The sequence below is a fragment of the Streptopelia decaocto genome (assembly GCF_964273445.1).
Source record: "Streptopelia decaocto genome assembly, chromosome: 6".
NCBI classification, from domain to species: Eukaryota; Metazoa; Chordata; class Aves; order Columbiformes; family Columbidae; genus Streptopelia; species Streptopelia decaocto.
In genome coordinates this window covers 4,249,679-4,277,470 of record NC_138660.1, presented here as the reverse complement: position 1 = coordinate 4,277,470, position 27,792 = coordinate 4,249,679, and the positions used below count along the sequence as shown (strand labels likewise).

General features: G+C 43.1%; 1 protein-coding gene across 3 annotated transcripts in view; it reads left to right on the top strand.

Moving 5' to 3' along the window:
- The first annotated feature begins 3,465 nt into the window (after nt 1-3,465).
- The window catches only part of GOLIM4 (golgi integral membrane protein 4), a 31,713-nt gene continuing 7,386 nt past the window's right edge, over nt 3,466-27,792 (top strand). The window contains exons 1-10 of one of the 3 annotated variants that reach the window (XM_082057102.1): nt 3,466-4,145; nt 16,605-16,679; nt 17,936-17,985; nt 18,706-18,759; nt 19,252-19,402; nt 20,927-21,009; nt 21,591-21,674; nt 24,499-24,657; nt 25,736-26,068; nt 27,196-27,434. In XM_082057102.1, the coding sequence (XP_081913228.1) occupies nt 3,959-4,145; nt 16,605-16,679; nt 17,936-17,985; nt 18,706-18,759; nt 19,252-19,402; nt 20,927-21,009; nt 21,591-21,674; nt 24,499-24,657; nt 25,736-26,068; nt 27,196-27,434 (1,415 nt within the window). In that variant the 5' untranslated portion in view covers nt 3,466-3,958. Of the gene's footprint in view, nt 4,146-14,105; nt 14,234-16,604; nt 16,680-17,935; nt 17,986-18,705; nt 18,760-19,251; nt 19,403-20,926; nt 21,010-21,590; nt 21,675-24,498; nt 24,658-25,735; nt 26,069-27,195; nt 27,435-27,792 lie in introns of those variants that run through there. The other 2 variants (XM_082057104.1, XM_082057103.1) reach the window with 2 other exon arrangements.

Below are 27,792 nucleotides of genomic sequence, written 5' to 3'. Positions count from 1 at the left end.
TGAAATGTACTTTGTAGCTGGAGAGGTAATAACATGTGCCTTGCCAGTACATTCCTGCGCTTCTGGCAACCAAAGGAATAGGCTGTGACTTGTATGGGACAACATTTACTGTACGTTTCCATCACTTTGGATCCCCAATCTGTTGATTGGTAGGATTTAACAAAAAATAATAGAAGACCTGCTGCTTGATCTATTTAACTGCTGTGTTCATTGGATCATTCTGGAAAAACTTGAAGTTGTTCAATGATTGTTTTTATTAGAAGCTGGTATCTCTAGATACAAAGTAATAACGGAATCAAACTTAGTAAAAGTGACAGTGAAAAAATGGAAGAAGATATGAGAGAAATACATTAAGAGGAAAACAAACAAATGTAAAAAACGTGTAATTCTGCGATGTCTGAGTGGTGGTGAGAACACGTCCCAAAGAAATGGGATATTTCATCTCTCTCTGAACAGGTTCTCTGTTATCCAACTCTGAGCACGTGTAGCCCTTCCTTCTGCTGGGGGACTTACAGGGTTATGCTTTATATACTGCTCCTCTCATTTCTCAAAGTCTACAGGAACTTCATTTAGCTCAACATCTCTATAATACAAACCAGTTAAATTTGCCTGAAATTGGCCAACGAGTTGCCCAACTGCTTGTCCTTACAAGGCACAAACTGATGGCGGTTTGATTGCACAAGCCTCATTTGCTTAGGAAATTAAGCTAAAGATGATAAATAGGTGTGTATAAGTGCCCGCTCACAAATTCCTTGTTGCAATCTCGGAGCAAACTTCCCATGGTAAAACATGGCTCAGAAAGCACTTATCCCATCTCGCCTGATTATATCAGTAACGTATTCAGTGATTAGTCAAAGTAACATTCATCTCCTAGCAACTAATTTAATGCTTTTTAATATATTACAGTCTCTTTTAGGTTCAAACCTTTCTATTTTGGGTCTTCCGATTCAAATCTGCCTAATAGCTTCACATAATAGTCTCTTGCTACCAATAAATTCCTCATTTTAACTCTAATTGGTTTGCTCATGAAGAATCACAATCTACATGAGCTGAAGAGATGATGTATCAGTACCTATTACTGAATATAAGTAATATTTGATTAAGCAAAACAAGATACTGATTTCCTTTTTTCTCAGCATTTTTAAATGATATTGCCAATTTCTGCAAGCAGGTAAAGTATATTTACAACATAATCAATTAAATGTATTTGGAATAGGTATTAAATAACTAGAGCAATTTGGTGTCCTGTTAAATTTATGATGTCTATTCATCATAATGATAAGCCCAAGCAACTTCCACATTCAGATGAAGTTGCTGTTTAGCCGATTGTTCTCCAGCGAAAAGTCATCAAAGCTAAAGGCGTAACTGGTTTTATGAAAGGTAATGTAAGCAACAAGTGGAAACACAAGAAATTAAATCATTTGGATAGCTGCAATGCTGCAGCACAAATCATCTCCGGTGATTTCCAAGTCTCAGTCTAGAAATAAAGAATTCTTATTCTGTTTAACTGAGCTCAGCCTAAGGAGCCCGGCAATGCGAGAACACACAGGACGTATCCGGTTGAGTCTGGGAGAGAAATGGAAGCTGGAATTTGGGTGATATTAAGGAACCTACTGGGACTACTTTGTGAAAGCAATGGATACTGTAAACCTGCATGAAAATAAGTCTGATGGTTTTGAACGAAAGTGTTTAAATGTAACTTCAAGAACTTGAGGAAGCTTCTTAAAGGCAAGAGGAATTATATATTTTTAAAGCAACACTGCTTCAAAGCAGTTACAATTTCTTCCTGGGTGTCTAACTCATCATTTTGAACACCTCGGTCCTCAAACAGAAAGCTAGGCATTCCATAAAATTAAAAGACAGCAAATATACATTTGAAATACACTTAAACAGAAGTCATACCAGCTTGTGGTACTGACTGCTATTAATTACTGGTATATGTAGACTATTTGAATAACAAATTTTTAAGCCTCTTTGATGTAGTTCTCCTTTTAAGGCCAGAATAGTGACTGTGAAAAACACAGATCAACAAAGTAGATATATTTAGAAGAAATAACTTTGGAGTATGACTTTGATTTTTTTATTATTATTATTACTATTATTACTTCCAATTTAGGTTGAGCCTTGGTGGTTGTTGTTGTTGGCTTTTTTTGGTTTTGTTTTGTGTGTGTGTTTTTTTGTTTTTGTTTTTCCTGTAATAAACTAGTGGAGAGAACTCTAGTGACGCTAATTCTGAAATCACGTTGGTTGAGGATAAACGCTGCAAGGCCCATCTCACCTATTTAACTGGTATTTGGGAGCCCTGCGTTAGCACATACTCTGAATTAAGATTCACCAGCAGCCTGAGCTCGACTCTAGCAGAGGAAAAAGGCAAAGTGCAGCAAGGGCCATGACACGCAGCACCCCTGGGGTGCAATCAGCACCCCGAAACAGCATCCTGGCTTGTACCAGGAATAGTGTAGCCAGCAGGGCTAGAGAAGTGAATGTGCCACTGTACCTGACGCTGGTGAAGCCCCACCTTGAATCTTGGGTTCAGTTTTGGGCACCTCATCATAAGAAAGACATTGAGGTGCTGGAGAGAGTGCAGAGGAGGGAATGGAGCTGGTGAGGGGCTGGAGCACAAGTGTGATGGGGGGAAAAGCAGAATGAGGGGAGACCTTCTCGCTGTCTGCAACTGCCTGAAAGGAGGTTGGAGCATGGAGGGGGTTGGTTTCTTCTCCCGAGGGGCAAGTGGTAGGACAAGAGGAAATGGCCTCAAGTTGTGCCAGGGGAGGTTTAGATTGAATATTAGGAAAAATTTCTTAATGGAAAGGGCTGCCGGGCATTGCAACAGGCTGCCCAGGGCAGTGGTGGAGTCACCATCCCTGGAGGGGTTTAAAAGGCGTTTAGACGTGGTTCTTAGGGACATGGTTTAGTGCTAGAGTGACGTTATGGTTGGGCTCGATGATCCTGAGGGTCTGTTCCGACTGAAACGATTCTATGAAAAAAGTATGATCAATGACCTGTGAAAAAAATGAAATAATCTGATGAAAAGTGTAAGTAAATCAGGCGCTCAGTCATAAAACCGGCTCTGCGGGACCTTGCCCCTCATCTCGGGGGCTGCGATCCCTCCGGCCCCCGGGCCCCCCAACCGCCCAGCGGCGGAGCCACCCGGTGCCGCACACTCGAACCTCACGGTGTCAACCCCGCTCCGACCCCGCTGCCCTCACCCGGGGGCCGGGCGGGCACAGCGGCCCCAGGACGCCCCCCGCCCAGGCCGGGCTGCTCGGCGCCGGGCGGGCAGAGCGGGGCGGCCGGCGGGAAGCGGAGCCCCCGGCGGCCCGGACGGACGCGGCGGGCACCCAATGCGCGCCGGCGCCACCGCCCCGAAGGGAGGGGAGAGCCCCGCGGTTGGGCCCAATGAGGCCGCGCCCCGGAGCGGGACTTCCTTCGGGGATCCCGCGGCGGGGGAGCCGCGGCGGAGCGGGGCTGACACGTAACTGCGGGGCCGGGGGAAGTTCCCTTTGTTCCTTTCGGGTGGCGGCGGAGCCACCGGCCGGGCGGGTCCCCGCGGCGGGGCCGGGCGGAAGGAGGGCAGGGAGGCGCCGCAGCCCCGCTCCCGCAGGCCGCGGGAGCCAGCGCCGCCGCGGGGACCGGGACACCGGCCGGGGGCCGCCGCCGGAGCCCGGGCAGCCCCGGGCCCGCAGCATGCGGCTGGGCCGCCGCACGGCTGGTCCCGCCGGCCCCGCTCCGGCCCGCACGCACGGAGAAGGCGCCTGGAGCGTCGCGGCCGCGGCGGTGCCCAGGGGCTGAGGCGCTGGCCGGCCCCTCCTCCCCTCCCTCCGGCCCTCCCTCCTCATCCTCCTCCTCCTCCTCCTCCCGGCGCGGGCCCGGGGCCTCCGATGTCGCCGCCTCATCGTCCGCCGCCTCCCGCTGCTGAGCCGTGAGGGGCGGCGGCGCTGGGGACCCCGCCGGGGACATGGGCAACGGGATGTGCTCCCGAAAGCAGAAGCGGATTTTCCAGACCCTCCTGCTCTTGACCGTGGTGTTCGGGTTCCTGTACGGGGCGATGCTCTACTACGAGCTGCAGGGCCAGCTCAGGAAGGCTGAGGCCACGGCGCTCAAGTACCAGCAGCATCAAGAGTCCCTCTCGGCTCAGTTACAAGGTACTTCCCTCGGCAGGAGCCTCTGCCGCCCTTTGCTAAGGCTGGCAGGGTGAATACCCTCCTCCTCCTCCTCCTCTGGGGAAGCCTGGGCTCCAGCTGTCTCACAAAGTTTTGCTCTTTATGTGCTTCCTCCCCTTCTCTCCCTGCAGCCTGTGGGGTTTGGGATCGGACCATGGGTCACATCCTCACCCCGCTGAAGTCTGACATGAGCTCCTAGAGAGCTCCAGTTCCCCCTCGCTCCCACATGTTTTATAGAGCGACTCTTATTCCTGAGGGACTGCACATCACTTTGCAATCACTGATATAGACGGAGAAGGCAGGTGTGCTGCCTGCCACTCATCTGACAGCACGGACCGAATCCAGTTCTGGGACTTTCGTGTGCTTCTCTGTTGTCTTAGCAGTATTAATTTTATGTTGCTAAGAGAACATTCAGCTGCAAAAATGCAAGGCTGGAGTTCCTGGGCAGCATAAGCCTTAAATAACTCAAGGAGGGAAGAGAGTATGCTAATAAATATTCTTTTTTTAAAGGGTAATTTGAAAGTAAAGTTCAAACAAGTTATTTGGATACGGCTGTTCTATTACTTTTGGAATAGCAGGTAGATCCCTGCAGCATCGGTGCTCTAGGAAGCACAGACTGCAGCGCCTCGCTAATTGTCGAGTGCCAGATTATCAGGCTGGCATATTCAAAGTCGAGAGCCAACTTTTAAAACTCTAAATATAGAATTTTGTTTCTCAAAACTGTATAAAACCAGAATGAGAGCAGTCAGGTCTAGCACCTCTAACAGTTCTTAACTTCTGGGTGATCTTCAGCTGTGCTTTTCACTGTGGAAACGTACAGAAAAGCCTGCCTAGAAGCACGGTTTTTATGTAGAGAGTACAGAATTTGGCTTATGCTGCTAGATTCTTTTAGTGATTTGTTACTTAAATATATTCAACTCTGATCTGAGACCGCCATTACTTAGTATTTCAATTTCAGGCCATTTCCAGGTAATGCCATGGAAAAAAAAATTGACATAAACCTTTATTTCCGTAAAGAAAAAGCTCTAAAGGTTTGGCTTGGAGATGGGTATGTGGCAGATGGCTGAAGGGCTACTTTTGCTAGTCTGTGTGTTTGCCAACAGTATTGGAAGAGGACACAGAAACATCTTGTTCTCCAGCTAAAATTCAACAAGTTGGCTTTTTCTGTTGCTCTGGCTATACCAAAGAGGAGCATGCAACAAACTTTATCCTAGCACAGAGGAGAGATTCTCTTGATCGGATATATTGGGTCTGGACCATTAGCTTAAACTTTCCGTGTCTGAAACGTTATTTTGGAGTAGCCATCGTCTATCCAAGCAAGTTCATGGAAGCAGCAGGCAACTAGTAGTTGATAAATGCAGCGACAATGCCGCATTTTATACAAGTAATTTCTTGCTTGTTTCAGTGTATCAATGAGAAATGTAAAATAATGGACCAGAATGTGAAAGCATGAATACATTTGATTATCGGTGCAATAAATCCACATGGTTCTGTGATGCATGGTGATGTATCAAGCCTATTAAGCAGATCTTATCTATGTCTAGTATGGCAGCAGCAAACCTTGTTCAAAAAGAAAATTACTGGCAATTAAGTAACAGAATGCAAGGAAAATCACAATGTAACAATAAAATTGGTTCTTTGCAGTTTTCCTGTGTTAGAGCAATAGCTGACATACCTAAAAGAGGGTGAGGCTGAGAGCCCAGAGACGCACTAAACACAGCAGCAAGCATTAGTTAGGTGCCTGATCTCCCACAAAGTAAGCACGAGTTATGTGCCTGAGGACTTGGGCCTAGTGAGCTAGAAATAAACTTTCCTTCCCTGTCTTTCCCTGTCTGCTTAATGACTCTTTCTGGGATGGCCTGCCCTGTACGGATTGGATTTTTGCAGTAGCAGCTTATTAATGAGGAGAACATGGGGAATTCAGAACCTGTGACTATGCGCAGCTCACCCAGAGATACACAAGCGTCACGCTAACCGGTGACATCAAAACCAATTCTGAATCTTTCCTCTTTAACTTTTTTTTCTGTAAGCAAAGACTTTGAAACAACATGAAATGCTGTCAGTAAATCCTGTGTTTGCAGGTGTAGTATCTGACTGCACTTTGAACTTGTGATTTTTAAATGGCCTGCATTTTAAATCAACAATGTTTGCGTTGCCAAACAAAAAAGCCCTCTAAGAACACCTAGGTTACATCTCTTTGCTGTCCTTAACAACACCAGAGATGATTCTTTAATGAAAACAACAAAATATGTCACTGCTAGAGCAGCACAATGTATGTTTTCCATGCAACGTGATCAGTTTCTCTGTAGGTACTGGTCTAGAGACAACTTTGGGGCCCTAAGTGTGATGGGAGCACCCTGAAATCCTTTAATCAGGAATCAGTTAAAGGGCGAGATCACTGATATAGCATTGCAGGGAGGAAAAGAGGGTGCTGTATCAAAAGGGATTGATTTCTTAGTGTTTACAGCTCTCTGCTGGGTGATTAAATAAGACTGTAAAGCTCATTACAACATGAGGAGGGAACCGAATCTTGGATTTCCACTTTCTGAAGAAACATTTCATCAGCAGGCTTTTATTGTTTTAAATTACAAAAGAAAAAAAAAAAGGCAACTTCTTAAAGTTGTCCTTTTGAGGATGCTGAGGCTGTGTTGCGCTGGGCTGGCCAACTGGATTGAAATGCTTGGATGACAGTGAAATATCACCTGTTTCCTGAATTTTGATTGTGCTTTATTGTGACTACTGGTGCCTATAAAGTCAGTTGCTTTCCTGGTTGTACACAGAGAAACATCGTTACAGCTTCTGGGTGAAACTTGAGTCGGTTTGTGAAATGCTTAAGGGTTGTAGGCAAGTCCTGAATTAATGTATAAGGTCAAGGTTTTGGACCTGAATGCCTTTGGTCAGCCCAAGATATTAAGAGGGATCCTCAGACGTAGCTCGAGGTGTAGCCTCCCTCAGCTTCCTGCTCTCGCTTCTGCTGTTTTTCTATCTCTGCACAGTTCTTTAGGTTTTTAATCTACACAGGTAATAAGAACCTTTTTGGTACTTGCCAGTTCTTCATGCTTGAATGAGCAGTGCTTTCTGTTTTTTGCTTGAAAAGCCGGTTGTCTTAGATTTTTATCTTTTTCATTGCCTTGTTTAGCTCAGACACAGCAGGTGGAGCAGGCTAAATCTGTACACGTGGGAAAATAGCACTCTCGTCTACCAAGGCAGAATGTACAGATCACTGAAAAATGGTGCAGGAAGAGGTCTTGAAAGTGTTTTGCCCATGTACCTGATCCAAGAAGTATTTGTGCCTCTTGAAATAAGACCAGGGTGCAACTGGAAGGATGGCAGACTTGGGGAACATGGTAATAACTGCTTTGGAGAGGCTGGGATCTTAATGTCACCCCCTTTAGACAGCTCAAGTTGTAGAAGATTTTGTATTGGAAAGCTAAACTTCTCACCAAAAAAAATGTCAAACTTGGGCATGTTTGTCTCTTTAACCAACTTCTGATGGGTGTGGAGAAAGTCAGGATGCTTTTGTAACCCACAAAGGGAACACCAGAGGGAAAAATTGGAGATGACACAAAATTTCTTGGGTGCTAAAAAACCTGGAGTCATTGTTACCTATAAGGTCATTCATAGAGAACCTGATCTTCCCAGTAAGATGATTATTTTTAAATCTCATTATCTGAGTGATGTATATTTGAAACATGAAGATAATCTTATTTAGTATTTCTTCAAATGATATAAACAAAACTTCACACTCTTTTCATCCTAGAAAGATTTGCCAAGCCAAGTCTTAAGGTATTGGCCATATAGGAACAGACTTCGGTTGCTAGACCAGAAGCGCATTGAAAGCTGTAGATGAACCTGATCGTATCTTTGACTGCTTTAAGATTTAATGTATCTACAAGTGGGCTTTTAGCCCTTACAGCTTCTGTCTTCTCATCCTCCGGGTATTAAGTGTAACCCCTTGTGTACTGTTTTAATCTGTTTAATCTGTGTTAATCCCTAATCCTAATAACAGCCTACATCTAGTGCCTTTTACTACTTTAATTTTCCTGCTCCTTCTCTTGGAGTCTTAACATATCTGACGGCCTCAGGCAGCCCCTGTGCAGGCTGTGATCTTAGGAGCCGACCCAGCAGGGATTCTGAACTTTGGAGGTTGCCTGACCGTGGACAAGGTGTGGATGTCCTCAGAGCTGTCTGATCCAGCGCTAGAAAGCACCAGCTGAAAAGCAAATGTAGAATCCCTCTGTGCCTGTTGTGCCGTTTGTCCTAAACCGAGGCCCCTCCTTGGGGGTGACCTGCTAGAAGTTGATCAGATCTACAGCAGCTCGATGCATAGAGACTTGCATGATGCTTCCCAGTGCTAGAGCATCGTTTTGTGTAACTTTAGTGGCTAATATTTGTTATACTTGCCCGCATGTTGATTATGTAGATGCCAAAGCTGTTCTTAGTGAAGTCCACACAGACGCGGAGGTACTTCACTATCTCACCCCTCTTTTATTGTGCTCTATTTAAACTTGTCCCTTAAGCTGTCAGAGCTGGGAAGAACTAAGAGATCTTTTGATGGTTTATTTTTCATACGCATCATACAAGTAGAGCTACATCTACACTGCTCCTATATGGTTTGGTTGTTCTCCTTGATAAGAGCAGCCTGAATTCCTGTCAGTCCTATTAGTTTCAGATTGCACGTGACACCGGGGTGCTTATTTTGCTCATGTTTTGGTGCTATCTGAGATCCGAAAGGCCTGTGGTAGCGCTGTAATGTAGCGGTTCATTCTCTGTGTGCTGTTGATACATGGGTGTCCTTCAACACCACGTACAGCATGGTGTGAAATGGCAAATACAGCATCCCTGGCCTCCGAAAGTGGGATGTTTGGGTTTGTAACCTCATCTGAGAATCTGCCTTTTGTACTTCTATTCTCATTTTCTAAATACTTAAAACACATTAAGCGCTTGAAGTCATTTGCGCAAAATTTTAGTATGGGAGATCCATATACTGTAAATGTGTATTCATCTATGCATTTGTGTGTACATATATGTATAAAATGTATATTTAGATAGTGCAGCTCAATCTGAAGACTTCAGGTTATCTGGAATTAAGATTTCTTCGTAATCCAGGTACAGCCGAGGTGCTGGATCTTTGTTTGGTTCAATTGACTGAGGGAGCTGCTTTGTTGCTCCCAGATCCACAGCGAGCAAGAGTCTCAGCAACTGACTTCTATGACTAGAAAGATAAACCGAGCAAATGCCCATATTCATATTTTATTTCCATTCCTGTAATCCATGCTCAAATGCCCTTAAATCACTTGTGTACAGAAATACTTCCAGGATAAATTTCTACCAGTGCTGCAATGTCACATCTGCTCCCAGGTTGGGATCTGGGCTGAGGATCACAGAGCACATGGTCTGAAGGAGCATTAAGCAGCATGAGGTAATAGGGAGGTTTTGTTCCCTAGGCTGTGTTCTGTGTTGTTCCCCCTCCCTGGTTTAATATTGGGCCTGGTAGATAACAGGCTGATACAAGATAGAGCCAGCGTCCTGAAACTATTTGTTACTGATGATGATTTAAGCCTTTTAAAGCCTGGGAGTGATTGATCACTCTGGGTTTCTGAACACTTCAGAGCTGAGGGAGGTGAGATGGGTGCATGCTTTGGTGAGTTTGCATTCCTTTCTTCAACAATCATCTTCTGTCACGTATTTCCTACCAGGAAAAGGTTTGGCAGAAGCTTCTGCATCACCTAAAACATCACTGGAGAGACCAGTAGAGAAGCAGAGGATGAAACAGCCATGGTCACAATCTGACAGCTGTAGCTGCAAACCGAACCAGAAATCCTGTGGCCAACAGCATGGCTTAAGTGATACCAGGCTGTGCAAAGCCCATGGTGTCGGAAGAGTTTTAGGGTGGTGGAGACTTTGCGATTGTACTGACAAAACGTAGAAGTTAATGTCCGAGAGTCAGGCACTTGGAGCGGTTCAGTTAAGATAATTGCTTTACTGTTAACACCAAAGCCTAAACAACGGACTGGAATGACCTCCTACGTGAGCAGAATTGATTGAATTCTTAAATATGACATTCCAAACACATTGTCTCATCGGGCCAGTCATTTTGCTGGGCAGGATCCAGACTTGTCAGCCTGGGTGGGACAACCTTGTGAGTCAGGTTTCCACCCACACTCTGAGACTGAACTGTGCGTTATAGCAACTCTTCTATAGCAAGGAGGATATTGCCAGCAATTTGTGGCTACTGTAGTTCACTTTGCTCTGTTTGGAACAGGATCCTTGCAGAGAAAAACTAATTAAATCCATCCTGCTGAAAGTCAGGTGCTGTTTTGAGGCTTAAGGGTAATGAAAGCTAAATAATTCAGCTTACTGGAAAAAAACGAACTATACAGAACAACTAATGAAGGCAAACTCTTTTGTTGGGTGATTTTTCTTGGGATTTTTAGCATTCAGGGGCATGAATTTCTAGTCATGTTGGAGCCTGAGGTAAGCACCTAAGGAATTCAGCCTGGATGCTGTTCCTTCTTTCAAGAAGGGGCTTCTGAGCTGGATGCAATTCTGATCTTTTTCTGGTGATCTGGCATAAACCAAAAAGCCCAAGATTTTCTACTATGTATCAGTGGTTGGACTCGCTGATCATGAGCGTCTCTTCCAACCGACACGATTCTATGATGCTCTATGATTAATTAAGAAATAAACTGCAATTACTCCGCCTTTTCCTCTACATTTTTCCCCCGCTAAGGTATCTGAAATTAGCCCAATATCTTATTTTCCTGAGGTGACTCAGATCCCCAAGTTTGTTGGTCGTTTCCAGGGCTTAACTACAGGGATGTTGAGATAAGCGTGGCCTGTTTCTGCTCCTGTCCACGCCACCACAGTCAACAATGCCATTTGCAGGGTCTCAGTGAATCTGTCACTCTCAGACACGTATATTGAGGTTTGACAGTCATCTTCTGTTACCAAAAAAATAAACTATGAACCACTAACTCAAACTATTGATTTCTTTATGCTGGGTTTCAAAACATACAACGGGAGCTGACGCCAAGTCCTCTGTTAGAGCTTTCAAGAGCTAATTTAAGGAAGCGGTTTAGCAGTTTTGTAAGGTGATAACCATAACTATTACAACCAGGTTTTGCCATATTCCGTTCTGAGAAAACTGCAAATGTATGTTTCAGTTAGGAGAGACGTTAAAACGTATTTAGATATAGATTACATTGGGTTTCTTCAGTGTTGATTTTGCACTTGTTTCTAAATATATATACATATATTTTTACATGGATCCTAACACCATGTAGCTCGAATCACTGGATTTCTGCATCAAACTGAAAATAAAGTCAATTTTTAAGGGAAAGCGCTGGCCCTTGTTTCCTGGAGGTGAGGGCTGAGCAGTCCCAGATATTAATAGAAAATACGAGAAAGAAACTTGTCCCTGCAGCTCTTCTGAGCATTTGTGTGTTTCCTCCAAAACGATCTGGTGCGTCATGACAAAAATGGCAGAATAACAGAGATGAAAATCATACAAAGAAAAGGGAGTAGATTGGGTTTTTTTTTTTAGAAGTAAATCTGCTAACCTTAAGAAATTTAAGTCAAAAACCACTACACAGGTTTTGTTTGAACGCTTTGCATTTATCATCACTTCAAAGAATAAATCTGTAGGATAGATAGATGTATACCCTGTTTCTCTGAAAATAAGACAGGGTCTTATATTAATTTTTGCTCCAAAACTTATTACTTTTTTACATGCATAGCTGCCTGGACACTATTTAGATTGACTTTTTAAATAACTAGGGCTTACTTTTGGAGTAGGACTTATATTCAAGCATCATCAAAAATCCTGAAAAATCATGCTAGGGCTTATTTTTGGGGTAGGTCTTATTTTTTGGGAAATGGGTAGGAAACAGCATATGGCAGGTGAGATGCTCATCTGCCCTAGCGTGTCCTAACCACGGGTGACACCCAAGCTTGGAAGAAATCTTTCCTGGGCTAGAAAACGTGATCTCCTTCCTAATAAGAGTCATGTCTTGAAGCCTGTTAGGGATTAAATACTTAATCACATTTAATACCCCTCCTCAAACTTTTCTTTCCAGCAGCAGCTATTCCAGTTGAATTCTTCAGCATGATAAATACTTCCCTCTGTCCCAACATGTCTTGCAATTTGTTTTTAAATCTCTTGTTTCCTAGAGGTGTTCTTGGCTTCTAAGAAAGGGAGTACGTGAGGCATTCTATTAAATGTAGATGTTTCCTCCTATTTAGACATCAGTTTTCATGTCATCCTTATAATTGAATAGAGGCCGCAACCATTTCTTAGAAATATCTGGTTTACGGGCACAAACGTTTCTCTTAAAATCATTAAAACTCTCAGCAACATAAATGACAAGAGAATGAGGTCAAAGCAGCGGGTATTTTTAAGGTTTAGTTTGCCAGTTGGGATTCTGCTCTTCGGCAGTGACCGGCAGTAATTTGACAAAGCCGTTACCTGATCGTTCTTGGTGTAAATGGAAAAGTGTAGGGGTTTATTTTAAAGTAAATGCAATTGTGATGCCGCACACAGTGCTGGTGGTGGTTTTCAGTGAATAAAACGAGAGCAGTCCATCCTTAAATTGTTCCAGAATTAAGCCAGAAAAACACTTGTTTTTCTCACACAGTTTCACGTTATCTTAACTTCATTTCTGTTCTTTTCGTATAAATTCAAATGAAAACCTCAAGGGCGTAAAATATGACACAGCTTAAATATTTTGTTCAATATATTGTAAATCTGTGGTTTCTATAATGTCATTTTCTTTCACTATACTTAAAACACAGTTTTCCTAGCCTGTTTTTTGCTTCCATTGTCTCTTAGATGTTTGCAGTGTCACCGCAATATCCATTTATTGCTGAAGTCTCAATGGAGAGTTTGTGAACTAGGCGGCGTGTGTACTGTGAGCAGGATGGTGGGGAAGCCTGATACTTGTCCAGGAGTTACCCGCAGCCTGAGAATCTCTTTTTGATAAGATTATCGGTGGTGAAATAATGGATCTCCTTGTTTGAAACCAGATTCCCTGACTTAATTCCATGCAGAGCTGGACGCTCGGAGTGCAGATCTTGTTATATTAATAACGTGTTCTCCCAGAATGAAACGTTAGCATCCCATGGGTCAAGAAATCTCTTCTGAGATAATTTGATTTATTATTGTCATTTGACTAGAAAATCCATCCTGTATCTCGTATTGAAGGAATTCTTCTTGGCTCATGGAAACATTTTACTCTTAGAAAACCTATTTGTGTGGCTTCACATTTTAATTGTGGCAAGAATTGGAAATTAACTGTGTTTTTATGACAAGTCCGTGTTGTACAGACCTTCATAGTGTTACTAGAAAAGTGCCAATGTGGTTTACCACACGCTGCTGGTTCAGTTCAACTCTGCCACAGTCCGAGAGAAAATAACACTAAATGTTGCCAAGGCTGCTGAAATCTGCTGGTTTTAAATGACAGGTATTGCTGTAAGCTCAGATTAAAATTGCAGAAATGCATGAGAAACAATAACAATGAAATTAATAAGATTCCTTGCATCATGTATATTTAAATCCCAATGTAATCTTCATTTTCCAGTGTGTAAGATAGTGGGAGCTGGGCTATTTTAGAGTCTCAAATCGTGCTCCTGACAGACCAAATACCAAAGTAACACAGTTGCAGAATTGCTGATGGTGTAAAATAGGAAAGACTTTCTTTTAAATATACAATAATGGCTTGTTGTGCTTAATACTAGTTTTAGTGCTTAGAGGTGCAAAGCAAAGAGAAATAACCCTGAGTGCTAAATAAACTTTCTTTCGTCAGACCCCCGTGTTGCAATTAATGTTCAGCAATGGTCAGAGTGCTGTAACCTTCTGAGAAGCTATAAAGGATCGTACCCGCCTTCTCCTCCACTTTCTGCTTGAGAAAAACCTGAAACCAAGGGCTCGGTTTAATGGGATCAGTTCAAGAACTGTTAAATATTTCCATGCTGAAGGTGAGAGGTGGTGTAACCAGCTGTGATGTTACCGGTTGTTTCTGGGCTTTGAGGCTGAATCACCTCTCTGTGGATTCGTTATGTTCTTTGTTCACGTAAGTTAATTAAATAGGTAACTTAAATAATCAGACTGATACCGGCAGTTATTCCAGCTTTGGAATAGCGCATAATAGCCATTAGATGACAATAGGTAACTCATATTCAGGCTGGTAGTGAAGGAGAAATCCCCTGCTGTAGTTTGGGCTCTTGGCTAGGAAGTTCCTATCAGGTGGGAAAAATTGATGTCTATGAGAGAGAAATGCCTATATGTGCCTACAAAATCTGACCTGCAACCTGCTCCCTAAAGGAGCAAGTGAGAACATACGGGAGCTGTAAGTTCTTCATAATTATTCTCAATAAAAATCTTCATTATGTTGCATGTTGTGGGCTTTTATCAGAGAAAAATATTAATGAACCAACCAGCAAATGAACTAGAAAGGGAGAGGGGCAGGAGGAAGCTTTTTTAAGCCCTTTTTGTCTGTCTGAAAGGCTGTTTTAAGACATTGCAGGTTCATTCCAGGACTCCAAAGGTGGTCGGGAAGGAGGCAGCGTGAGGATGCGCTGGTGACAGCAGCAGAGCCAGAGCTCAGCAGAGATGCTAAAGCCCAAACCATCCCATTCTCTTTCTCTTTTCTCCTTGCCCTTATCATTTCGGGTTTGTTCTGCGGGGTTTCCCACCCCCCTGCTTGTTAAAACCCTGGGAGGAGCTGAGGAAGCCGCTCTTGCGGACAAAGCGAAATGGAAAGTGTTACCTCCGAATCTGTTCGTGGTTTAGTCTGTTTGCCAAAAAGCCCATTTCCACCCTGATTGCGTGGGACGGGAAACCCATAATGGATTTTCATTTCTCTCCCGCCTTACTCTGCCAGAACCGCTGTTGCTTTGCAGTGTAATTCACCTTTCGCATCTTCAGTGCCTAAATAGAACCATTACTGCAGTGCTGCCGTTTATTTTTTCCTCCTCTGAAAGCTTACGCAGTGGTGGCTTTGTGAATATTCATGACATCCTTGTTTTGGTGCAGAAGATGTTGATACATTAGTTCATCTTGACTGATGCCCTTGACTTTAGAAGATAAATAGCAAAGTAGAGATAGGTGACAAGGATTGATTAACAATCCAGCTTCCAAGCCAGAACATAAACCCTTGTAGATAAGCCCGTAGCCTGCAGAATGTACTTGGTGGAATGAAGAACATGTTTTAAGGTGCAAGAGGAGTTTTCTGTGGCTGCCAAGATACAAATCATTCTTTGATGCTTCCTGTTAAAGGCTCGTGTTCACCAATGGGTTACTCCTCAGAAAATGAGTTTCCCCGTTTTGAAGGAAAAAAATCACACGTTCCATTCATACAAATGAATAACTCTTTAAAAGAGTGCAAATTCCAATTTCGACAGCGAAAAGCACTTGGGTTAAACTGAGCTTGAGCAAATACAATTGTACGTTTGCAGGAGTTTTAATTAATATCTTTGCTGCAAACTTAGGCCATTTCAGACCGGGATCCTTCAGTCTGGTGAGTGAAAGGCTCAACGGGGGCTGATGTGCCCCATGGCTTGCAAGAGACATCCAAAAGCAGATGTTCCAAATGCTGCTTTATGGGCAGCTGAGCGGTGGGACTCTGCCAGAGGATGTTGGATGGCCCACGTACACATGGGTACAACAGACAATGAAGCAAATCCATAGAAGTACGATCCGTTTTGGAATGGTGTGCGCAAAGGACCCATGGGTGCCGCAGTCTTTGAGAGTCATAAGGTGCTGGGAGACGTTGCCAAGGAAATACTAAAACTCCTTGGGTGTTTTCTGTATTAAGCATCTGCTCCTGTCAGGTGCTGAGAGGTGGCACGTTGATCTGTTGGACCCATTGATGTGACTAAGAGTAGTTGTCATATCTAGAAATCTAGAAATAAGGTTGTCTGTGCTTTCAGTGATCAGCCTTCCAATCCCTGACATTCTGTGATTCACAAACAGAAAAAAACGGTCAGAGAGAACTGACTTGTCCAAGTTTTTGGAAGGATTTCGGCCTGGATGGTCTGGATTTGCTCACCAGTGAGGCTGTCCTGTCTTATCTCCTTGTCTCTTGACAAACACGGATGAAAACATGGGAAAATGTGAAACTGCACACCTAAGGAAAGAGGATTTAGTAGCTTTTGTGTAGATCCACCGCAGCTGACTGTCTCCATAAACAAATCACGGAGCATGTTATCACAGCCTGTGTTTGTGCAATAGAAACAACCCAGAATTCGGGATCAATAAACCACGCTAAAGAAAGAAAAAGATCCTGCTCCATATGCTACAAATGGTCCTTTATGCTGTGACCTCATTCCACTTGTATTTTCCTGGTGGGTTCAGTGCCAATGCTCGCTGGGTGTGCTGGGGGGGAGCTGTTTTTTTGTATATATGACTTTAAAATGAATTGTGTACAAATCTTGTCTTTTCAGTTGTATATGAGCACAGGTCAAGATTAGAGAAGTCATTACAAAAGGAAAGGCTTGAACATAAGAAAGCAAAAGAAGGTAAAGAAGTGCTTTTCACTTTGATATTGAAGATAATTATTTTAGAAAGTAACTTCAGATGTATTTTGTTCAATTTTAAGTGAGTTGCTAATATATAACACATTAGCAGGACCACCTTGGCAGATGGTCTTTTAATCCATCTTTTTCATTTGCTTTTTTTCAATCTAACCTTTTACTCTTTTTAGTACTGTATACAGGTCACTGCAACATAGCATGCACAAAGAATATGTGTATATCAATATATATAAACTTGACATGTGTGTGGAATATGGGCATGTGTAAATCCTCCTCTGGCATGTTGATAATATAAAACTCATACTAAAACCATGGGATATTTTCCTGCATTCCATCAAGATGAAATTCGACTCCAAATCAGTATTTTTACACATGCTTAAGGGTAAACACAGACTTACGTGCCTTTTTCTAATTAAAACTAAGTTCTAGGTGTGCGTGAGGGGGAAATCATAGAATCATTTTGATTGGAAGAGACTCTTAAGATCATCGAGTCCAACCATAATAAATAAACAGATAATATGTTGGTTCACATTGTATTTCTCACACCTCAGCCCTCAGTGAAACTTCAGCAGAATGCAGCCCTCTGAGTTTTCTTTCGTTGTTCTAAATTCACTACAAATTCCAGGTTACAGCCTGTATTCTTCCTAAAACCGAGGACTGGGCCGCTGAATTAAAACAACTTTTGTCGAACTTAACAAACATGTAAGAAATTGTTCTTACCGTGAGGTTCTCAGCAGGTTTCTGGTGCCATCTAGTGTAGAGCTGCCCCGTCGCTCTGCAAAGGGGAGTCGGCCCCTCATAATCCTGAAAAGAGGATCAGGGAACAGAAGGGGAATTTCTTGTTTTATTTAAACTTAGACTAGACTTTCACACTTCTTAAAATACATATCTTTTTTATCCTAATACAAGAATGCACTGTTTCTGAATGTCCTTTTCATTTTGGACGATGCTTCTGGGCCTCGTGTAACAGATTCAATTACCCATCCGTAGTCTTGAGCCTCTACTAAGATATGAAACTTTTTAATGAAAATCTTTTATAACTTAATATTTTGTCAAAATTTGAGCATTTTGTTAAATTCCCCATAGTTTTTTTTTTTTTTTTTAAAGATCTTTTGGAAAATCGTAACTGCATAAGTATTCAGCTCTTAAGAGAATGTATGTATGCAACAGTTATGTTATTTACATACAGATACTAATCTCCTTGGCTTTTTTTCATCAGTGTTTTCTCTTTTATGTTGTAGATTTTCTTGTTTATAAACTAGAAGCACAGGAAACGCTAAATAAAGGGAGGGTAAGTCATCATTCCCGGTGCACGTTTTTAGAGGTTGATGCTATTTGAGTTGCAAGAAAAAGGAAACGCGTTGCAATTACAACTGTTCAAAGATGTCTCACAGAATCCTAATTGGAAGAGCACTCACTTAGTCAATTTGTACTCTGCATGTGTAAGTGCTCTGCAGTTCCTAAGTATTTGAACTGTAATAGGAGATCCTAATTATCTTTCCAGAAAATTAATTCAGAAAATATCCTCCTGTTTTATATGATGGTAGTTCAAATGTAATGTTAACATTTTTAAGGGGCAAGGGGAATAATGAAGCATTAGAAATCTTTCTGTAGCTTAGTCCACAGGGAAAAGGACAGCGACAACTTTCTAACCCGTGGTCTTTGAACTGGAAAGTATAAAAACAGCCAGAAAATTTGGTTTATAAACAAGTGCCAGGAGGAAAGCTGGAGCTGGCAAAGGACCCAGAGACCTGTAGAGAACTCTTTATAAAGCAAGTAAATTAGGGTTTTATGGCTACTTCGTATTGAAACTAGGGAGCAGTTTGTAAGTTAAACCACGTTGTTGTTGCAGTAACATATGATTCCTTGCTGCGTTCCAAAGCACGTGGAGAGATTAATGTGTTTCCTGGGAGTTGTGTCCCTTGGCCTGTGACTCCTGGATCCCCGCATGTCCTGAGGCTGCAGGAGTGACAGAATTGTTCTGTTTAACGCCAGGGTTTTTGTTTTACAGCAAGACTCAAACAGCCGATACAGCGCGCTGAGCGTCCAACACCAGATGTTGAAGGTGGGTCACCGAGCCCCCCCGTTTCACAGGACACCGGTGTCGGGGACATGTGGCCTCGCTGGCTTCTGGTGACGTTCTGCAGAACGTCCGTCCATCGACAGTGCCTTCCTCTTACAACGGCACCCTTAAGAGATTATATACTGCCCTTTTACCTAGTGCATAATTTATCTTATCAAATGCAATTACTCATATGGACCACTGACTTATCAGACTTTACGTAGTTTGGCACGTAAGGAATTTCTTAGACAAGTTCAGCAGGTCCCAGTGGGACAGGGCAGCTGTGGGGTGAGGTAACGTAGCCCCAGAACAGGAAACTGCTCATCACAGACCATTTTGTGTTGAGATGAGCTGAAATATGCATGCTTTGAATAATAAACTTATTGTTAGGAATGCTTCCTATTCATCTGGACTTATTTAACAAATTGCCAAAGACAGTATTAGCCAGATATGCAGATAACAGAACTGTTCCAGTGTCCGAATTGCTATTTGCAGAGTCAACACGAAGAACTAAAGAAACAGCATGCTGACCTTGAGGAAGATCACCGAAAACAAGGAGAGGAGTTCAGCAGAACGTTCAGCGATCACAAGGAGCGATACCTACAACTGCAGCAGGAAAAAGAGCAGGAGATCTCTAAGCTGAAGGGTACGTGCAACCTGTGTCTGGCTGCCCACTTTAAAATGTACATTTGTCAGTGTGTTTTGTGTGACGGGAGACAGAAAGGCACTGTCTCTGTTCTCACTCACAGGGCACTCAAGCATCTTATGCCCCTTATAAGCTCCATTTCATTGATGATTTTCTGTGGCCTCTTTCTGAAATTGATTCATACGTCTACTTTGTGTTTCTATCTAGATTTGAGAAGTAGTAAGAAACACAGCACTCAAAAGCCCATCAAGTGCCAGAGGCTGCTTTATGCAGTCTTTCATTTTTAGTTCGAAGTTTTAGTTCTAAATACCTATGGAAATATGGTATTTAGAATGGAAATACCTGGAAAATAGGTTTACCTCTTTACCTTTCATTTACAAAAGAGAGCAATCTAAGAATATTTGCCACTTCCATCAGAGATTTGAGTTTCTTAATTAAGTGACTTTACATTTTAGACCTCACTTTTTTCTCTATCACCTTCTCTGAAACATGTTGTATACTTAGATGATGAATTTTTCATTTTTTATTCTTAGCCTCCAGTTTCCTATTAAAGAGATTCTTTGCAGCCTGCAGACCTCTCCAATCCTGATTACTCAATCGCACAGAGCAAAAGGATGAGGGTCTCCCCATCAAGGGCCTTCAGCCATGTTCTGCCATGAGTTGGTTTTGGGGCCGTCTGCAGTTTTGTTTGCAGGGGGAGGCTGTGTTTATTAGTTCTGCCTTGGCATGACAGCAGGGATGGAGTCACAGAGCTCGTGGACCGAGCTGGGTTGCAGCTTGGAGCATGGGAAGAGCTTGCCCGTGTCCGCTCGCAATATTCCACATCATGTCCAAAGTGGGAAGAGAAGCCCCTCTCCCTGGTCCCAGAACGGAAAAGCGTAAGGATTCTGGCCATCTGGGCACCTCTCCCAAAAGAATAACTGAGTCCTAAGACATCAAATTCTCACTTCCCAGATGCGATGTGGGCAAAGAAAGGAGCGCGGCTTCCTCCCCATATTTTAAGCATTCAGATGACTAGAGTGAATTGTGCTGTCTGCAGTCCCCACTCTGAGCAGGGCTGCAGACTTCCAGCTGCAGACTGGCTGCGCTAGTGTAAAATTTAACGGAATTTTACAGTTTTCTACTTGAAAATGTAAGATTGGGAAGAGATGTAACATAAGGTTCAGACTGGATATTCGGAAAAGGTTCTTCCCGGAAAGGGTTGTCAGGCATTGGAACAGGCTGCCCAGGGCAGCGGTGGAGTCACCATCCCTGGAGGTGATTAAAAAGCGCTTAAATGAGGTTCTTAGGGACATGGTTTAGTGCTAGAGTGAGGTTATGGTTGGACTTGGTGATCCTGAGGGTCTCTTCCAACCAAAATGACTCTATGATTCTATAAACAAACCTCACAGTTACTCTAATCCATTTTTACTATAGCAGTTGTGTAGGATTTTACATAGCTTGTCTTAGAGTCTTAATTTTGGTGCTTAACTTAGTATTATAAATCAGACGGGTTAAATTCTGTGTGTCATTTCTTTTGAACAGAATCCCTGTATAACTTACGGGAGGAGAACAGACAGTTGAGAAAAGCTCACCAGGACATTCACACCCAGCTACAAGATGTCAAGGTAGGCTTGGCTTTGCAGACAATGCTTAAGACCATTCGGAAAAAGAAAATATTCCTGAGTTTCAAAAGGCCAGAAATGGGCTGTGCTGAAGACTTGTAGTTTCTGTTATGTGGCAAAAAGGAGAGGAATGTGGCTGGACTGCATTTCTCTTCTTTTGCCACCTGCACTTGACGTACACGCTCATTAAAAAAATAAATAATTGGATGAGAAGTGTTCAGTATAAAAATTGGAATTGTAAATTTGACTTTGCAAGTTAAGAATTGTGTTTTGGCAAACCAAGCTTGCTGAAATCGATGTTTTCCAGCTCTATTTTTTTTAAAACCTTCAGCAACATCTCCAGCTTTTAACTTTATTTTAGTTACACAAATTCTGGCCTCCAAATTTTCTTTCCTGGCATGCTCGCTTTCCCTGCATTTTTAATATGCATTCCATGTTAAATAAATAAATGCTGTCATTCCAACTCAGGATTTTCTTTTCAAAATAAATTGAATTATCTTCCTAGTTCAAAATCCCCCAGGCTACCCAATTTACCTTTAGAATGCACTTTACGTGAAACATGTCATGTTCTTCTTTTTGTGTAGCAACAGCATAAGAACTTACTCTCCCAACACAACCAGCTTGTAGTGACATTGGAAGACCACAGGAGTGCACTAGCTGCTGCACAGGTCAGAAAGGAAAGCAGCTTCTGCTAAGCTCTAACCTTCCTAAAACTTGATTTTTGTCCTAGTTCAGCTGACTGTCCCGTTGTGCATGGAGCCCTTGGCATGGGGAGGCTGCACAGGCAGCGAGGTGCATGACTTCAGGGCTCGCTCTTAAGCAGCAGCTGCAACAAATCATAGGGCTGTCGGATAACAAAGAGCTGCGTTACAGGCCCAAGAGTGCATGTGTTACTGATAAGAAGAGAATCTCTGCTTCCGTTAGAGCTGTCAAATGCCTTTCTCTGTCTTCTCTGATAGAACTTCCATTAGTTTAACATCCCACACTCTGACGTTCACACGTATCATTATGAAGCCCTGGATGCTGATAATAAAATCTCTTTTTGTGTATGACTGGGAGGTCTATAAAGCTCTATACATCAGCGCAACAGAGGTAGAGTATATATGGAGGAACGTAAGCTCCAGGGGGAACTCAGATGGGTTAAAAAGCAGCAGCAGCATTTTCTAAAATGACATTTTCAAGTGAACCATCCATGAAGCGCAAACCATTGCGGATTCACTGGGCTGTCCCAGTCCCAGCCATGTGGGCCACGGGGACTCTGCAAGACGGAATAATGTTGGAGCAAAGGAAGGTTGTTGAGGAAAGATTAGAGGGAAAGGCAATGAGGCGGTGTGAAGTGAGTTTTATTCCTGACTCACTTTCTTCATGTAAATCTTTTCACGGTCCACAAGATCATTAGCAGCATTAAAAGTGTTGGATTTTTTTTCTTCCCCCTAGTTGTGCTTGTCAATACATGTAGATATTAAAAAAAATAGGGAAAGACTATAAAAGTCCCTCATACTCTAAATATATGAAGAATCTTCATTTCCAGTACTAAAACATGCTGGCAGCTTGTTTTAAGCTCTTCTCCCCCGGCCCTGTCAGCTGCTTGGTGTGTGTTTGCAAACATCTGGAATTCCACAAGGGCACCCGAAGGTTCACCCAAATTCAAAGGGAAGCTCCATGTGCTTCTCCTGGCTTAGAATCAGTTCTTTAACCAGAAAACCTGCGTCACACCGAGCCTTTCTATCTGCAATCAGAACATGGCATTTACATATGGAAAACCTTTCCTTCAACAGAAGAGCCTTGCGCATCCTCTCAGAACAGAAGGTATTTAGCACACTTGAGTAGTTTCTCCTGCAAACCAGCTACACAAAGTTCACCAGGGGTTACAAAACACAGCTCAATAAACGACCCCTCTATTTCTAAGTGTATTCTAGATATTAAATATACAGTAGTCAATACTGCGCTAATGAATTTGTGAGCTGAATCTTTAAGGTGTTGTAATCTTTGTGCTTCTCCGTAGCTCAAACTGCCAGACGGATTCATTACATGTTTTTATAAACCCTGTCTCTCTGTCACTATTAATACCTTTTAGGCTGTGGCCTTGAATCATAATGTTCAGCTTAGTGACTTGTGCAGCAGATCAGAGCACTTGAATTCTGATCTGGACGTGCACTGTTTAAATATCCCAGTAATTAATCTCTGCATGGTCAGCGAGTGGGGTAGAAAACAGAAAAATCAGGGACCTACATATTAACCTTATGTTAAATGAATGCTACTTTTTCCTCTCAAATCTCTTCCTGGACTCTCCAGCAGTTAATCAGGAAGCAGAAGTGTCCCTGCGGAAGGTCAAGAATAATTTCTGTGCGTTCTGCTTTGCTTTTAGGCCTGTCTGTTAATATGGATGCCTTAGGCTTTCGAAGATGCTTCGAGGTGCGTCTGGCTTCGGAGCTGTTGTGCTTCGCATCATGTCAATCTGTAGCACTGTGGATGTTGTTTTGTATATTATGCATTGTACATCAATGCATCATGCCTGTCTGCTGTACTATTGATTGCTATGATACCACAGAACACACTAAATGACACGTGCAGTCACCGAGCAGCAACTGCAGCCGATTTTTAAGCTGAGTTTAAAAAAAAAGGATTATGAAATGCACTTCAGATTTCAAAAGGGTGGTAAATACACCCACCACCTCCACTGGAGCAACAGAGCAGCCCTCTTGTGGGGGGTCTGGGTCAGCTTTTCTAAGCCCTGTCCATCTCAAAACCTTGACTTTGAGATAATCTTTCTTGTACATCTGCTGTATAGACGGGGAGTGGTGTACCAACCAGTCTGGATTCTCATACGGGACCTTAAAGCCTTTTGAAAGTATCCTGATCTTGTCTAAAGTTAAAAAGCAAATCAAATTACAACATTTTACTGTTGCATTTCAGGAAGGCTTTAGAAATTTACATTTTCTCTCTTCTTTTTTTTCTTTTCCTTTCTCTTCACTAACAACGTCCTGTGACTTCCTTTGCCTCAGTTCTGTATGTTGGCTGTTGTCTTGTGTAACACCTGTCTAAATGTTGAGGATTTGGCATTTTTATGACGTATATATACACTTTTAATCTACTGTTTATGAACGAACTGCATTTCTTTCCACCAGTCAAGGAGAAGTTGTGGCGCTCTCCATTTCTCTTGCTTTAGTCCGCCAAAAAAGCTGCATCATCCCCTTTTGACAATTCTCCTGCTTGGCATGAATAAAACAAGTATTTGTCTTTGTCCCACAGAGATTTTTCTAATACACTTCATATGCATGTGCACTTTGGCTGAAAAGATCGTGATGAATCAATGCTTTCTAGTGCGTGGAAACAATGTTAAAAGCTCCCATCCCTTCTCCTCCCTGGTATTTGCTCTGATGCGTATAGAGCCTTTTCTACCATATGTCTTGCCAACCAGTTCTCTCCGAGGTGCCTACATTTTATTAAGACGTTGATTTGGACACGCTGTAATTAACGCCCTGACTTCAGTCCCAGGTGGACGAATACAAACAGCTGAAGGACACGCTCAACAAGATGCCGAGTTTCCGGCAGGCCGAGAAGCCCGAGGAGGAGCCGAAGGTGCGAGCGGCGTCTCCCCGCAGCGACCTCCCGACGCTCCGCGGGGCCGCGGCCGAGCAGCAGCGCCAGGTACCGAGCTCTGGGAAGTGGGTTTGGTTCACCAAAACACTGTCTCTGTGCTTAACTGCCATTACAAGCCTACATTTAATTGTACAAGTCTGTCAGATCTTGAGCAAAGCGGTAAGGAGCAGTTTAATCTCCTTGAGCAGTAGAAACCTATGGGGAGAGGCTGAGGGAGCTGGGCTTGTTTAGTCTGGAGAAGAGGAGGCTTAGAGCTGAGCTCAGCACTCTCTAGAACTACCTGAAGGGCAGTTCTAGCCAGGTGGGGATTGGGCTCTTCTCCCAGGCAGTCAGCAATAGGACAAGGGGGCATGGGCTTAAACTCTGCCAGGGGACATTTAGGCTGGAGATTAGAAAGAAATTCTTTACAGAGAGAGTGGTCAGGCATTGGAATGGCTGCCCAGGGAGGTGCTGGACTCACCGGCCCTGGAAGTTTTTAAACCGAGATTGGCCATGGCACTTAGTGCCATGATCTAGTCAATGGACTGGAGTTGGAGCAAGGGTTGGACTGGATGATCTCTGAGGTCTTTTCCAACCCAGTCGATTCTGTTATTGTGTGATTCTATGAAAAATTTATCCATGATGACCTCTCCTGCCGTGAATATAAATGCATTTAAAACTGGCTTATGTAAACTGTTTCAAAGTTTTAATTTTTTGAATAATAAGCAGCCTCTAAAATTTTGTGTATCTCACGTTACTAAAAAGCTTTAACAAGTTTTGAAGAAATTGTCTTTTCACGTGCTTTATGAAGTTTCAGTGGCGTACTTTAAATCACTATATTTAAATTGGCACACCACCAGACGTTCAAAAAGAAACAAAAGCAAAGTGGGGGTGAAGTCTAGAAGCTACAATCTCAGTTGCGGTTTTGTTTTACACCAGTTCTCGGCCAGCAGAACCTACATGAGATAAAGCGACAAAGTTTCCTTTGTAAATACAGAATTGTGATAGTTTTGTTCCACTTCAGGTAAAACGAGGTGTAACCTACTTCGTGACGCAGTTGTACAGCGTCTGTGGCTTTCCTTGGCTCTCTTGAAGACATGAAATCCTTAATATCTTGTGCACACGTCATCTTGTGTATGTTTTGCAGAATGAGAAGCCCAAAGAGAGAGAAGAAGTAAATATCCAGGAAAAAGACGACAGAGCTGAGTCTCTTAATCTGCAGGGAAGGGCTCACGAGGGCCAGCCTGCCAAAGAACTGAATATTCAGGAGCAACAAGAAGCTGGAGAGGATGATGAGCAACGCGTTGATCGAGTTGAAGAGGAACGCAAAAAAGAACTTGAAGAGGAAGAAATGGAGCAGGCGGGTCAGCCTGAGCGCTTGGAGGAGGAACAGGATCAAGTGCCAGAAGAGCACGAGTGGCAAAAACAGGAACAGAAAGAAGAAGAAACCAACATGTTGGGTGATCATCTTCATTCAGAGGTACAGAGCTCTCTTCTACCAATTGATTAGCTTTGCTGTTCAAATGGAGGCAGCTCTTGTCATTGCTGGTGCTGGATTGCACTCACCTATTTCTAGGTCAAATCAGTGTCGTATTTATAGAAAATTAGGGATTCGAAGCACTTGGGTGCACAGGATTGAGGCTCAACTTCAGCACACGTGTGTGCTCACCAAAGGCAGCTCAATTAACATTAATTCTGCTGATGGACTGAAAGAGCAGTCAGGTTGGGTTCCATCTTCTACTTTAAATTTGAGGACTGAGGTAGCTGATGGGAAGAAGAGAGAAGGAGACTTGAGCACTCTGCTGGAGAGCTGTCCTGCATCATTACTCATTTGATGAAACTCAGCAAATTGCAGAGTGTTTCCTTATCAGATATACCTGCCTTCTGTAAACATATTTCCATCTAAATGCTCGCTGTCGTTTGACAGGAAATTTTAACAGCAAGATGAACATGATTGAAATAACCAGGGGAAATCAGTGCACGGCAACGACAAGTCTTGCTCTGTGCAGCTCTAAATAAAACCAGCAAATCCTGGATTTACATTCTAGATCGGATCTCCAGCGGAAAATAGATTTTACTGGTCTCACCTTAGGCTTTGTACACACTGTCCTAGCAGATGAATTGTGTGACTGCAGTGGGATGAGAAGCCGCTGTTGGAGAGGTGCGGTGGATTAGAACAGCAGCAAGAGGTTAAGCTGTGAAACTGGACTTAAAGTTACTGGCGACTGTACAAAAACGTGCAGTGTCTCATTTAAGGCTCAAAGCAAGCCCTACTGAAATTACCAGTTAAATCAGTGGATGTGTATTTGCTGTCTTATCAGCCATCAAAACCTCCTTTTACTGGTAATATGTTGTAGGGGGGGTATTATTATTGATGTTTAAGAAAAGCATGGCTTCCCCCAGCCCATCATCCCCTCTTCCTTCCCCATGTCCTCCACAAACACCCCAACACTTCCACTCGGTGTTCAAAAAAATAAGACAAGAAAACTTAAACTAACTTTGCTGTAATTCTGCACGTGGCATCTGCCTAATTTTCCCTCGTGTCACAGGTTCCTGCGTGCTCGTGTCTGATCATTGTGATTAACGACTAACGCGTTTCCTTGACAGATAACATCGACAAAAGCCGTAACAAAGAGACATAAGGCAGCTTATGAAGAACAACTGGAGCAGCAACAGCTTGCGGCCCAAAGAGCGGAGGCGGCCGGTCAGCTCCGGGAGCAGCAGGAGTCGCTGCACCAGCAGAGGCTGCGCGGGCAGCTCCTGCGGCAGCAACAGCTCCAAGAGAAAGAGCTTCGGCTGCAGCAACAGGCAGAAGAAGGGGAAAAACTCTATAAAAACCAGCTAAGGTTAAATTCTTTTACGTGAATTTGGCACGGTCGGTGCTTTGGGTTTTATGGTTTTCATCACAGCACCTTTGAAAAGGGGGTGGTTTAATGCCATAACCCTGCGCTGCCCAGGTCCTAAATTCACTGAACCTCATTCCAAGGATGAATCCGAATGCTATTTTCAGGGCTTTTCCCTCCTAGTTTTCATTTGTTCCTTTTCCAACGGAAGCCTCTGGATTCTGGAGCACTGCTCAGGGGCTTCTGGCATCCAATACCCCTTGTCTTAAAGCCCGCTTTAAATTAGTAATTATTTTCCACTAAGCAGCAGTTATGATCTTGTCATACTGAGGAGCTCCAGTATCAAATATGCATTAAGTAC